The 13,803-nt window shown below is 44.6% G+C and overlaps 1 protein-coding gene across 1 annotated transcript in view; it reads right to left on the reverse strand.

Annotated features, from left to right (window-relative positions):
* Positions 1-1,625: 1,625 nt before the first annotated feature.
* The window catches only part of uspl1 (ubiquitin specific peptidase like 1), a 45,720-nt gene continuing 33,542 nt past the window's right edge, over positions 1,626-13,803 (reverse strand). The window contains exons 8-9 of the mRNA XM_083634850.1: positions 4,359-4,519; positions 1,626-4,243 (exon numbers count right to left, since the gene is read on the reverse strand). Coding sequence (XP_083490976.1) covers positions 2,262-4,243; positions 4,359-4,519 — 2,143 coding nt within the window. The 3' untranslated portion in view covers positions 1,626-2,261. The remainder of the gene's footprint in view (positions 4,244-4,358; positions 4,520-13,803) is intronic.

Here is a 13,803-nt window from a genome sequence, read left to right on the forward strand (position 1 = left end):
AAGCTGAGCCAGCTAACCCAGCGTCTATTGTGAGCGTTCCTAGAGCCTGTATGGGCGTTCCCAGACATGCGGACTGTCTCTATAGGCGACATTCAGTGTAACGGGGCTGAAACTCCGAGCCCTTGGGGACAAAATCTAATCAAATAGGGCCATAGGCCATGTTTCTGTGCTTGTCTATAATTGTGACAACGTGGGAGACCCCATTTTCTGACAGCGAGTTTGTGATGCTTCCTATTCAAAAAGGGTGATCACGGCAAACTATGCCAAGTCCCATATGGTCTAGCGGTTAGGATTCCTGGTTTTCACCCAGGCGGCCCGGGTTCGACTCCCGGTATGGGAACACCCTTTTGTGTGTGTATATTTTCGGGTTAATTAATGATGCGCCAAACTGTGTGCTTTGTCTGTAAGGGCGCCATCATTACATCATTTAGCAGACGCTTTTATCCAAAGCGAATTAAAACGTAACCGTATGCACGAGTGAAATGCTGTGCACTGCCAGGCCATAGCCGCTAGGTGTCGCGTGAACACTTCCGCACCACAGAGGCCACTGAGGACACACGAAAATCATTTTCTTGGGTTCTGTAGTTTTTCTACTCGGAAGATTATGAGAAAAGTAAAAAGTAAACTCATTCTTTATATTCTCTCATTGAAAAAGGACGTTGGAGCGCCATAGTAACACTAAGATGTGCAGAGCAGACTATTCTGGAAATTATTCTAGTTATATGCTTTATTGGCTAAACCATATGAGAAGGAAGTGAAAGGTAAACTTGCAACATTTTTTTTATTTATTCACTCACCCTGTGTGATCCTTATTCTGATATGTTATGCTTCCTATATTGTGCATAACATTTGTTATCACCTACTGTGTGTATATTGTATTATGAAGGGTGTATGTTTATTGCTGTTTTGGGTATTGCTGTGCCCTATCAGTCCTCTGACCCATACCTGCCATTCTCTATCTATCTAGGTAATTGTTCAATTATGATGTCAGGGTGCAGTGCGACCCGATTGGTCCACGTAGGTTTGCCAGCCTATTTAACTGGGTCCCTCCTCCTCTTCTGTAAGAGAATCTGATGGTCTCATGACCAAAACTTTATTCTTATTAAACTTTTGATTGCATGTGGAGACAGTGTGCGGAAGTTTATTCTGGTACTAGGAATGAACACATGGACATTTTATATATATAAATAATTCAATTAACATTCTGAAATGCAACTGTAATCCTGCCAAAACAAACTACTCAAGATAATCTTTTTGAAAATCATCTTGGGCTAATTTCTGCAACCTGATCATTGTCAAGTTGTCTTGTGGCTGCTGTCAAGATGGTGGAGGGATATGACGTATCCTGAAACAGTCAACGCAAGTTTGTTTCCACCAAAATATGCTTTGAGCCGTAGTTTATGGAATATAGAAATGATGCTGACTCAAAGGACTATGGTGTTTTGACTGAAACTGAATACAAGTGGTGTGTAACTTTACATTTTTGTGTAAAAAGAAAATCACCTCACCTCAAGTCGTAGACATGACATCTTGTATTTACAATGCTACAAATATTCTTGGCTTCAACGGCCATAACTGGCACTGTCTTTGTTGATATAAAGAAACCACTGACACACTTTGGGCTAATCAATACATTAGGTTTTAGTGGGAAGACTTTGGAACACGCACAACATCGTAATGATCGTCACTCAAAAACATCTAGGTACTGGAGTCATGACCTCTGAATTCAGTCAAATTGATCTACACAGATGTCCATAGGTGAGCATATGTTTGCAAGAGGAACTACGGTAATACATAATCACATGAGTTGTGCGTTATAACAATGACAATCACATTTTGTATAAAACAAAAAAGTATATACACATTCAAATCATTTGACTAAAAACTAAAATGACAAAAAAAAACTTGACAAAACTTTTGAATTTCCTCTAGAATTCAAGTAATTTCTAAAAACAAAGAAAACTCAAAAGCAAACAAACTGTTGATCACCTTAAACATGATGGGCTCACACAGCCCATTAATGACATAGAAAAGTGCCAAACTAGCCCATTATTACATAAACGGTTAAAGATGAAGTTCATAAGTTTCTAGCGAAGTGCCAACTCCAGTAGACTAGTCTTAGGCCAGGCATAATCTGATTGAAAGATGAAGTGTAGCTTACTTGTTGTAAACTATGGTACATTTTGCATAATTCCCTCATAAGCAGCCAGGTTCATGTCATCTGTTGCTTGCAGCTTGCAGAACACACACCAGCCCACAGGCTAAAAGAACAGGTCCAGTGCACTGAGTGCTTCTGTCTCCGTCTCAGTCGGGTGCTGAGTGGCGGCGCTACAGAGATACTCCTCCAGGAAGTTGTCACCGTGCGACGTTGTGAACAAGGGCCTGCCGTCCGCGACAATGTTCACCTGCGACGCACCACCGATAGCATGCCCCCTATAGTCCAAAGGGTTACCTCCATCTTGTCCGATGGTAAGCATCTCGAGGAAGCCGGTGCTGTCTGGTGATAGGTTGCTGGCTGTTGTTGCCGGTGAAATCAAGTCGGCGAAGAACTCGTCGTCACAAACGGAGCCGTCGTAGGTACTGGAGGTAACTGTGTGGGGGGAGCTCAGATCAGTGCTATCCGGTCTGAGGCTGGCCTCCCCTCCGGCTCCCCGCTGGCCATCCAATAGTTGGTTTATCCACGCAAGCTCCTTCTTCTTGGTCTTCAGTTTCTTGAAGAGCTTGTACCGGGTACCAGGAGGAACAAAATGTTTCTGGGAGGATATATTAAGGATCTTCATCGCTCCACGAGGAGGAATTGATGTTTCAGACACCACTGTAGTGTTCCTTAGTGATTTCTGGGGGACAGGGGCAACAGGTTGAAAGAACACTTTTGGCTTGCCATTGTGGAGGGCCGTAGGAGTTGTTTTTTGAAACGGCAACGGGGATGGAACAGGGGTTTGAGGAGGAGTCGAGGTGCTTGAGGTCTTTGCACTGAATGCACCATACATCTCTGCAGCTTTGAGCGGCAGGGCCTCACTGTCCTCTCTCCTGAGCTGTGCTTTGGGGAAGTATCCCACAGGGGCCGGCCGTTGTCTCACTGGCGTAGGGTGGCTAGGGAGAGTGGGCTTTACTTGTGTGGTTGAGGTGGTTGCAGGGGCGGGAGGGAGTTTAGTGATGGACGAGTGCGCTTTGGATATGGGGTACCTGCTGAGCAGGTAAGACCAGCGGGAGTGCAGTGTTGACGGCAGCTCGGGACTCGTCTGAGGGATCGGTGGCGGTGAGGTTTTGGTTGAAGACTCAGGAGAGGCCTGTTGTGTTTTTACAACAGCTGGTGCGTCGCAGGTGGCAGTGGAAGCCACCTGTGTGGGAAGGATTATTTCCGAGTGCTCCGATGATGCAATTTGTGAAGTAGCTGGGCCCGCTTGGGCCAACACAGCCTTTCTCCTTTTTGATCCGCTTTGGCTTTTGGGTTTGCCTCGACCTCTACCTCTTCCTCGCCAGGAATGAGGCACAGATGTAGGATTGCCGGATGAGTTATCTACAGTATCGGGGTCGGATGTGTCGGGGCCTTTGGCTTTGCCTCTGCCTCGACCTCCTCCTCTTTTGGAAGGAGGCACAAACGTAGGATCGCATGATGAGTCATCTTGAGTTTCAGGGCTCGATGTGTTGGGGCTGGAGAGCAGCTGCACGGCAGAGCCATGAGGCATTTCACTGGATATGACAGCGGAGGAGCTATCTGGAGTAGGTGAAGAGTCTACAATTTCATTTCTGCTGGAAAGCCTGCTATCAGGATCTTGGTCATTGCCATTCAAAAGCATCACTTGTGATTCTTTGACCTCCACCAGTGTGAGTGTAACCATGTCGTTGTGGGCGAGGCCCTCAGAGGCGTCGAGCATCGTCGTAGAGCCTATGGAGGCATCCACGCCTGTCATTACTGTGGTGTCCATGATGTTGTGGCTGTCTCCAGATACTGTGAGAGCACAGACCACGTCTGTGTCATCTTGTGAGATGAGAAGGGACTGTTCTGGAGACTGAGCCTGTAGTTCATCTGCCACAAAGTGTTTGTCTGAAAGACTGTGCTTCATCTCATTTTTGGATGGGGGAGATTCAGTAACGGTGGTCGAGGGAGAACAAGCACTTCTCTCATCATCATCATTTCCCATCTCCCAGAAGACGATGTGGATGTCCTGAGCAGGAACCGGCAGCTTTGCATGGGTGGCACAGTGTGGATGTTTCAAATCGTCAAATTCCAGCCATGATCCTGTAAGGAATAGGAGCGCATCAACTGTTACATAAATTCCATGTACAAAACCACTAATAACATGCAGCAGCGGGAGGAGGAGAAGAACAAGAAGAAATCTATTTTATATACCAACCATCAGGTTTCTGAATCCAGGTGACAAAGTGCTTGAGATGTTGATCATACTCTATGACCATGGATACCGAGTAGCATTTCCCTTGGAAGTTGAAGGAGTAGATCCTGACATCATTGTCTGGAAGCCCCTCAACAAAGTGCAGTGCAAACACAGGAGGCACTCTGAAGAAAACACACAGCAAGTTTCGGTTAAGTTGATGGCAAAGTGTAGACCGTCTCTGGATGATGTGAACAGTTAATTTCCAAAATGCTATGTACCCCCGTTTTGCAAAGCAATCATTAGCTTTGGTTCATTATCCAATATCTCTATAATAGAGGATCCAATATGCAAAATAAGCAGTTTGTAAGCAATAAGCAAACAAGGAATGAAACCCCATTCCGTCCTCCTGTCCTATCCTGTAACAACTATAATTAAAGTCCCTGGAAACCAGAAATAATTTTTTATTATTTAGCATTTTGAGTTCATCACATCACAGGAACCTATGTTAATAAGCCACCAACCAAATTTGAACGATGATGAACGTCGCAAAGTATATAAATTTAGGTTTGACAGCCATGACAAAAGTCATGAGAATCAATTTGATTTTAGACTCTTTTCTCCCGCGGACTGTGTGGGCGTGTCCCGTCTGCAGCAGGTCTCCTCTCTCTCTCGGAGCAGACCTGCTGGAGGAGACCTGCTCGGAGGAGACCTCTCTCTCTGTTAACGGAGAGAGAGAGGAGAGAGAGAGAGAGAAGGAAAGAGAGATGGAGTGTGTGTGTGTGCGTTGCTCGACGCATAGCACAGACAGAGAGGAAGAGATCTCTGCGCTACGAGTGCACAGCGCTACTGCATAGCCACTTTCACACATGAACTCCGGATCAGGTCAGGGTTGCCCCCCACTGAGCCTGCCCCGGATGATAGGTGAAGTGTACCCTTTCACACATGAGGCATGTTGCATTCACACATGAGTAGCACCTCCGCAGAGTTTGTAAAGTAGAGAGGGGGCGGGCGGCGGGGGTGGGGGAATTTGGGCATGACCACACAGTTGTGAAAACTAAAAATACATAATGGGCGATAACTGCCTAACGTTCACGGCATATAATCGTTTGCGCATAACGTTAGTAAGTAATTAATTAAACAACCCTACAACTCACGCCCAGATGCATCGATTTCCTCGAGTCGCAAGCAGTACAAACAAAACAGGTCTTTGCTATGTTCAGTCCTAAAATGCCTCAAACCTACTAGAATTATACAGAATACAGGAAGCTAGACGTTTTTACCTTCAAAATAAAATAAATGTTGTATTACTTAGTAACAAAAAATCAGAATGTCGACTCACTACGGGTTAAAATTGACTTTTCGAAGGGAGCAGATATTCTTCCAGTTTATCTCCGTTCTGTATCTTTCGAAACACACACAAAAAAACATTACACGTGCATTTACTTTATTTAATTGCCATTATTGCGAAGGTTATACCCGGAAGTTTTCGTTTTATACTGCCTGACTTGACGCTACTTGGAATTTGCGCGAACGCTGTGTAAACGTTAAATCAAAGACATGAACGCAACCAGATCCAGATACCCTACCTAGCGATGTCCAATACTGGGAAGCGGGACGACCCTCGCGTCCAAAAATGCTTATTAAATGTGTGTGCTGTGCGAAGCAGACATGAAATCAGATCAGAGCCATGAGCCTTTCAATCCAGCAATCCGCAACATGTTGGCTGTCGCACACGGAGCAGTTTTGAGCTTAATTTGAAAACCAAATGGCATGTGTTTTTTGCTCGCTCATTCACATCGACTATTTATATAATAATAATCTGTCACGATCGTCTCTGTCCTCATGCACTCACGAGCTCACGGAGCTCTGGGGGGGGGGGGGGGGGACAATACGCTTCTGCGACTACGGCTGGGGGTACACTTCCCTCCGGCTAGGACGAGGCTCCGCGGGAGCGCGCATGAGCCGCATGCAGACATTCACATATGACAGCCATCCGTATGGCCTCTAGATAACTCCTGAATTCCAAACATGTGTGAAAGCAGCTTATGTGTGTCAGTGTGTGTGTGTGTGATTCGATTAAATCTTATGAAGTGATAAGATCATGCATTTTAGCACTGCGCGCACCGCTCTCTTCAATGAGGAAATGGAAATCCAGACCTTGTAGAAAAGTGTCGATTTTTGGGGTTAGGGTTGAAAGTAATGTCAACTTACTTTCTGAGGCACACAATTACTCACATAAGACCCTAAATTTAATAGTTAGAAGGTTTTTGTGGATTTTGGTTTCCAGGGACTTTAAGATTTCATTTTGTGACCTAGATTTGTTTCGAAGAGTAAAATGGACAAAATTAATAACATGAAGGCACAAGTTACATTTTCTCTATATTACTCATGTCAAAAAGTGTCATCAAAATAAAAATGCTAAATGCAGAACATTGAAACAGAGCAAGAAAAAACAAACACTCTCAGATGGGTTTAGTGAAATTCACTTTTGATTCAGTCAAATCACATTTCTGGCGTGAAGTAATAAAGCTGCAATAAAAAAAAGTATTGAAACATTCCAAGTCAATATGGCTTCATGGCAAGGCTAAATATGTCAAGCTTTCCACGCCACCTTTGTCTGCATTGCTGGTTAGCTTCACAGAAAACATGAAGTCGGTAGATCACATTTTTATCATATTTGCAAGAGATTTGGTAGGCTTAGAGACATGTGTGCCTTATGCACATAAAGGGTATCTGCTGGTATTTTTTAGGTAAATTTAAGACTTACAGAAATATAAGATATATTATAGAAATGAAAAGACCACTTTTCCTACGAATAAAAAACATAAAAATGAACGGGCAAGTCTGATACATTGTAATTGGCAAAACAGGAGAAAGAAGTAATAAAAAGATTATAATTAAACCTTAGAATATCTTCAAAAACAGAAGTTGCAAAATTTGCACAGCACACAGCTTAAATACCATGTTCAGCACCACCCACGTCTGCTGCCATTGGCAAGTCATGAACTTGCATAACTGCCCTCCCCTAAAAGTCAGAATTCATGTTGATTTAAAAATAATAATAATAATAATAGGGATGCACGATATTGGCACGAAAAATAAATAACTTATCGGCCGATAAAATTACACTTTAATTCTATGCCCAAACCTAACCTCAACCTCAACGTTAAACCTAGGATTGTCTCAGGGAGAGCATCTTTCAAACCTGTTTAACCTTAAGTTAAAGGAGAATTTCGTTTTTTTTTAACCTGGAGCCCTCTCCTCACATTAATTATTATCTGACGACTCACCCAGTGTTCTCCACAGCGTTTTTGTCCATCTTAGGCGTTGTTTTGAGATCAATAGTGTCCAAGCCAGTCCTAGAATGGAGCTCCGTGGGGGCCACGTGGCAGCGTGCTTTTCATCCATGTAAATAGACAGTTTTATTCCCGTTTTCAACGCATATCGTCATAAACTGATCCCTAAAGAACGATCAGACTGCTATTCTCCCCCGGGCTCTTTTCAGCGGTAGTTACAGGCATCCCATTTCCGCCTGTCGGGTCAATGAGACACAACTCTCGTAAAGTCAGTCCACAGGCCAGCGGCAGGAAAGTCTCGCGGGACTTGACGAGAGTTGTGTCTCACTGACCCGACAAAAACGCTGCGGAGAACACTGGGTGAGTCGTCAGATAATAATTAATGTGAGGAGGGCTCCAGGTAAAAAAAAAACGAAATTCTCCGTTAACGTGACGTGTCTCCCGCTGTTAGGGTATGTTGGTTTTCATCTCCTGTTCCTCTTATCCTTTGATTGTTCTGTATTGTTTACTTGATGTTACCATGTTATTGTGTGTCATGTTTCTATAAGATCAGGGACCATGATGGAAACAAGTGTTCACACTTTTCATGTCATCCCTTGGATGTTTGTCTGCTTTATCCAGAATAAAATAATCGATTCATCATTCAAGTTGAAGTAGACCTCTTATTTTGCCCAGTGTCTCTGTACATTTTCAAAAGCATTGAATTTATGCCTGCTAGGGATGTTCATTTTGAAAAATTTCCATAATCGAAAATCGGGGAAAATTAACTATCAATTATCGATTATCGATCATATTAATAATAATATTTTTTTAATACTTTTTTTTTACAAAATGAATGCCTATGGCAGAAAATACGAAAGACAACATGTTCTCCTCAATGAACTCTTTATTTCAATGTGTCTCCTCTCCAACACTCTGCTGTCCCCGGCGCATGCTGGTGTGAATTGCCCATGTTTAAAACAGTTTTGTTGGCACAAAGGCCCGTGCCCAGCCAGAAAACTAGAGACTATATGAAGCTCCACCTCATGTTAGTCGGCTGTGCAATGGAGTGGGGCGAGGAGGAACGAATTCCACCCAAACCTAGTCCGCAATTTTTTTTTTTTTTTTTAATAATAACAAAATCGATAAGAATTCCACATGATCGATTCCATTCCTTAACGATCAATTATCGATTTTCGATAACTGATGAACATCCCTAATGCCTGCATCTGCCACTGGATCATCATGATAATAATAGGCATATTAATGTGTTAATTGCACTTACAGGAGAGTTGTGTGAACATGAGCTAATCTGAGATTGCCCTATGTTTGAGCAATTTCTATGAGGTGATTCCACCATTTCCTGACCAATCACTAGAGACCAACATATGGGCCTGAATCTTAGGTTAGTTACTCCAGTCGGGAGAACGCAAAAAAACAACACATCTCCGCTTTGAATAAATGCCTTCAAAGCAGTGTGCCGTTCGGATTTCAAAGTAATTGTTGCTTTTAATCCATTTCAAACCGCTTCGACAGCAGGCGGCGGCCGCAGCCATGTTGTTATTAAAGGATGGGTTTTCCGTGGGGAATATGAATATATATTAAATCTCACGCCCCTAAGGTTTTCGAATCCGTTGAAATTTTTGAAATTGGAGGTTTACTCACAGAGATATCAACCGAAATCCACTCTGTGTGTGTGTGGGGGGGGGGTGGTGTGCGGGTGCGGGGACTCGAAATACTACATTTCCCACAATGCACTGGGCTCGCGTGGCCTTCGTTTCCATGCCCACCCCTCAGCCATTTGGCTGATATCAAACTCCAGTAGGTGGCGGTAATGCACATATATGTTTGCCAACCGCCATAAAACTCAAAGAAGAAGAAGAAGAAGGCTTCGACAATAATACATGGAGAGAAGAATAATAAATCGAAAATAAAATTGCCTCCAAATTTAAACTGAAGTATATATGTCGGGAGATGTCTTCATAATTTTTTTTTCATGCATTTTAAGGCATTTTCGTAGGAGTTACGCGCATCTGATGTTGTAACTATTTTCTGTAAAAATGTGTAAAAACGGGTACATTGCTCAGCGTTGATTTCGTTACTTCAACCCACCTACTACTAGATGTAAAATTTGACGAGCTTTCCAATGCCGCCAGTCCCGTGTCGGTACGTGCTTCCGTTCCCGAGATCGGGTTAGTTTGCAAGGAACTATGGAAAGCTAATATTAGCTACAGGAGGCTATGCGGTTGAAAAAGATGGCTGCCTTTTTGTTTTTCTTCAGACCTCTGAAGGGGCGTGGAGGACCTCTAGAGGCGGGACCATGGCTCACAACAGTTGTAATTCATAGGTGCACGACTTCCGCAAGGCGGGGATTGTCGCTCTGACGCGTTTTGCGTCAGAGCGACATGGAAATAATGTGATAGATGCTTGATAGGCATGGCAGTTAACACGTTGAGTGCCAATGACGAGATATCTCGGCTTAGAGAATCCAACCGTTGAGTGCCAAAGACGAGATATCTCGGCTTACAGCTTTTTCAGTGGTTTCCACTAGCTGGCGCCCTTGGGCAATATGTGAATGTGGATCCGACCTCTCCCGCTGCCCCGGAAGTACTCTAACAAAGATTTCTATATAAGGAAGGCGGGATCGTTTGATCGGCGTGGGTTGAAAGTAGGTAAGTTGAGACAGAGAGAGACAGCATTAGTAGCGATTTATAGATAGAGAATTTCAGCAATTTAGCAATTTAGAGTCAGATTTAGAGCGAGTTGGTTAGCGTAGTTGATTTAGTTTGTTAGTTGTTAGTACAGTAGTAGTGTTTAGTATAGTCTTTATAGTAGACTTAGTTTAGATACTTAGTTAGCGCGTAGTTACAGTTAGTGTTCATTGTAGTTAGCTTAGCACATTTAGCGTTAGCGTCAGTTCATTTTAGTATTTAGCCTTTATTCTAGTTCAGTTTATTCTAGTTCAGTTTGATCGAGTTGGTAGCCGGTAGATTAGCCTTATTTCAGTTCAGTTTGATCTAGTCGTAGCAGTAGTTGTTTTATTTCAGTTTAGTTGGGAGCGGGTGGCGTGTTTGTGCCATGCCGGGCAAACGCAAGCGGTCTTCGGCGGCCACACGCAAGCGATCGGCCGATCAGAGATCACTGCTGGATTTCTTTTCCGTCCGAAACAAGCTTGTGCCGGAGACCGATTCCGAGGTCTCGGATGACGAACGGGGTGAGCCCATGCACGTCGCGGCTGCTGCTGCTGGGCTGACTGATGAGTCCGAGTCGAGTGAGCTCACGTCTTCTCCAGACGCGGATTCTGAAGAAGAATGGGAGCCATCCAGGAGCGAAGCTCCAGAGAGCAGTGGTAAGACGATGTTTGAGATGACTTGTGTAACTTGTGTAAATGTAATTACTATGACTATACAAAAGCCAGCAGTCAGTCAATTCATTTTACTGAATTTCAGACTCTGAAGATGAGCCTACTGTAGCCAGCTGTAGCGGTACAGCATCTGGTGCCACAGCCACTGGTGCCAGGAAAATGGGTAAGATCACACTTCAGAATCAGGTTTATTTTCACATCACAGGTTCCAGCCAGAATTCAGTACCACACATATAAAAAACACTATTTTATGGTAATTATGTATTTCTATAATTTGCAGATTGTGGCAGTGGAGCTGGAAGTGGGAAACGGCCTGCAGGTCCAGCCTGGTGTGACGTTGACTGGGAGCCAACCCACATCCCCTTCACAGCAGAACCGGGTCCTCATAGTGGTGGTGCTGCTGCTAAACCAGTTGACTTCTTCCAGCTCTTCCTGGACGATGAGCTGCTCCAGGCCATTGTAGTCCAAACTAACTTGTATGCACACCAGTGCATCAGTCAGGTCAGTGAGGCTCTGCCACATTCAAGGCTTGGGAGGTGGAAGGACACTACAGTGGCAGAACTCAAGAGCTTCTTGGGACTATACTTCCTCACTGGGATCGTCAAGAAGCCTAAACTGGCCATGTACTGGTCCACAAATGAACTGTATGCTACCCCCCACTTCAACAAAACCATGTCTCGCAACCGCTTTCAACTGCTAACACGATTCCTCCATTTCAGTAACAATTTTGATGTTGATGGTGCAGACAAGTTGTTCAAGGTCCGGCCAGTTTTGAACGACCTGTTAGAAAAGTTCAGAGCAATGTTCACACCGAGTCAAAACATCAGTATTGATGAGGGGATGCTCCTGTGGCGTGGGCGGTTGGCCTTCAAAGTGTACAACCCACAGAAACCCATAAAGTATGGGATAAAGTCCTACATCCTCTGTGACTCCCAGACAGGTTACTGCTACAGCATGAAGCCGTACTGTGGTGAGCGGTCCACCCTAGGCAAGACGGTGGAGTTCCTCCTCGGGGACTTGGCAGGGCAGGGTTACCACCTATACATGGACAACTACTATAACTCTGTTTCAATGTGTGCACAGCTGCTGGAGTGTCAGACCCATGTCTGTGGCACTCTGAGGAGGAACAGGGGCGAGCCACCTGCTACCATGGTCACCAACCACACCGTGAAGCTGGGGGAAACGGTCATGCGCCACAATGGTGGCACCATGGTTCTGGCCTGGCGAGATAAAAGAATCGTGAAAATGGTTTCCACTCTGCACGACGACACGATGGAGACAGTGCAGGTCAGGCAGAAAGGCAGCAGAGAGAGGGTCCCACACACAAAACCCAAGTGTGTTGTAGACTACAACAAGTACATGAATGGGGTCGACAGATTGGACCAGAACATCGCGTACTATCCGTTTGCCAGGAAGACATCCAGGTGGCCCTTCAAATTTGTCATGTACATGTTTCAGATGTCTTTTTATAACGCCTTTGTTCTGTACAAAGCTAAACACCCAGCTAAACGCCAGAGAAAGTGTAAAACATTGCTGGATTTCATCCTGAGTGTTGTCGGTGCATGGACCAGACCTGTGGTGGGGGCTGGCGGGGAGGAGGTGGGGGCTGGCGGGGAGGAGGTGGGGGGTGGCGGGGAGGAGGTGGGGGGTGGCGGGGAGGAGGTGGGGGCTGGCGGGGAGGAGGTGGGGGGTGGCGGGGAGGAGGTGGGGGGTGGCGGGGAGGAGGTGGGGGTGGGGGGCAGTGACCAACCTGCAACCATGCCCCGGGGACCATACCTGGACCCTCAATGCAGGCTGGAGGTCAATCTAGCGGGCCATGTAATGATCCCTATACCAGCCACACCCAAAAAAGATGCCCCAACGAGGAGGTGTAGGGTTTGTGCAAGGATAGATCTTAGAAGAGAAACACGCTACATGTGTGCCAAATGTAGGGTCGCATTACACAGGGGTAGCTGCTATGAGGTGTACCACTCAGACAAGAACCTTGCTCTGGGGCGCTGGCGCTGAGTAGGCATGGGTCGTAAAAAAAAAAAAACCTGCCAGGGATTGTTTTTGCTCTTTGTTTGATTGTTTGCTAGCTAGCAGGAATACATAAATAGTACCTGCCGATTTTCATGTAACTTTGTGGATGGGTGTAACATGGGCCAAGGAAGTACCCATTACATTTTGGAGCAGTTCTGGATTCGGTGTACGAGCCCAAACCGGTTTGATCACTAACCGAAAAAACCTATAAAAAAAAAAGCTATAAAAAAAAAAAAAAGCTGAGTGACCTGTGGTCTGCTCTTGTTTTGTATTTATTTTGACATTTATTTATTTTATTATTGTATTATTCCTCCATTATTGAAAACAACTATTGTTCAGATGTCTGATGTCTCACTGATGCCAAAAATAAATGGTTAAAGTGACTGTTCTGCCTGTTTGATTGAATTTCACAAAACTGCGTTTTTCTCAGCTTTCCTTCTCAGACGCTGAAACCATGCTGTATTCAACGGCTAATATCTACATAACTACTAACTCTACAAACTAACTCTTTTAGACAGAGAAAGCACACATTCTATTAGTTCTTTTTAGATGATTGGTGTTCACGAAGTCCTAACAGAAAAGAATCCTCGGCTCTTGTAAAATGAGCCAGAATCCTCAAAAACCCCCCTGGCAGAACCTACCTACAGCATTGAAAAAAGGGCTGGCAGTCAATGTGTTAATAACCAATTTCAAAAATTTCAACGGATTCGAAAAACCTTAGGGGCGTGAGATTTAATATATATTCATATTCCCCACGGAAAACCCATCCTTTAACGTCACTCCTCTGTGCACTTGACAACGGCTT

The sequence above is a fragment of the Poromitra crassiceps genome (genome assembly GCF_964638095.1).
Source record: "Poromitra crassiceps genome assembly, chromosome: 1".
In the NCBI taxonomy this organism is placed as follows: domain Eukaryota; kingdom Metazoa; phylum Chordata; class Actinopteri; order Beryciformes; family Melamphaidae; genus Poromitra; species Poromitra crassiceps.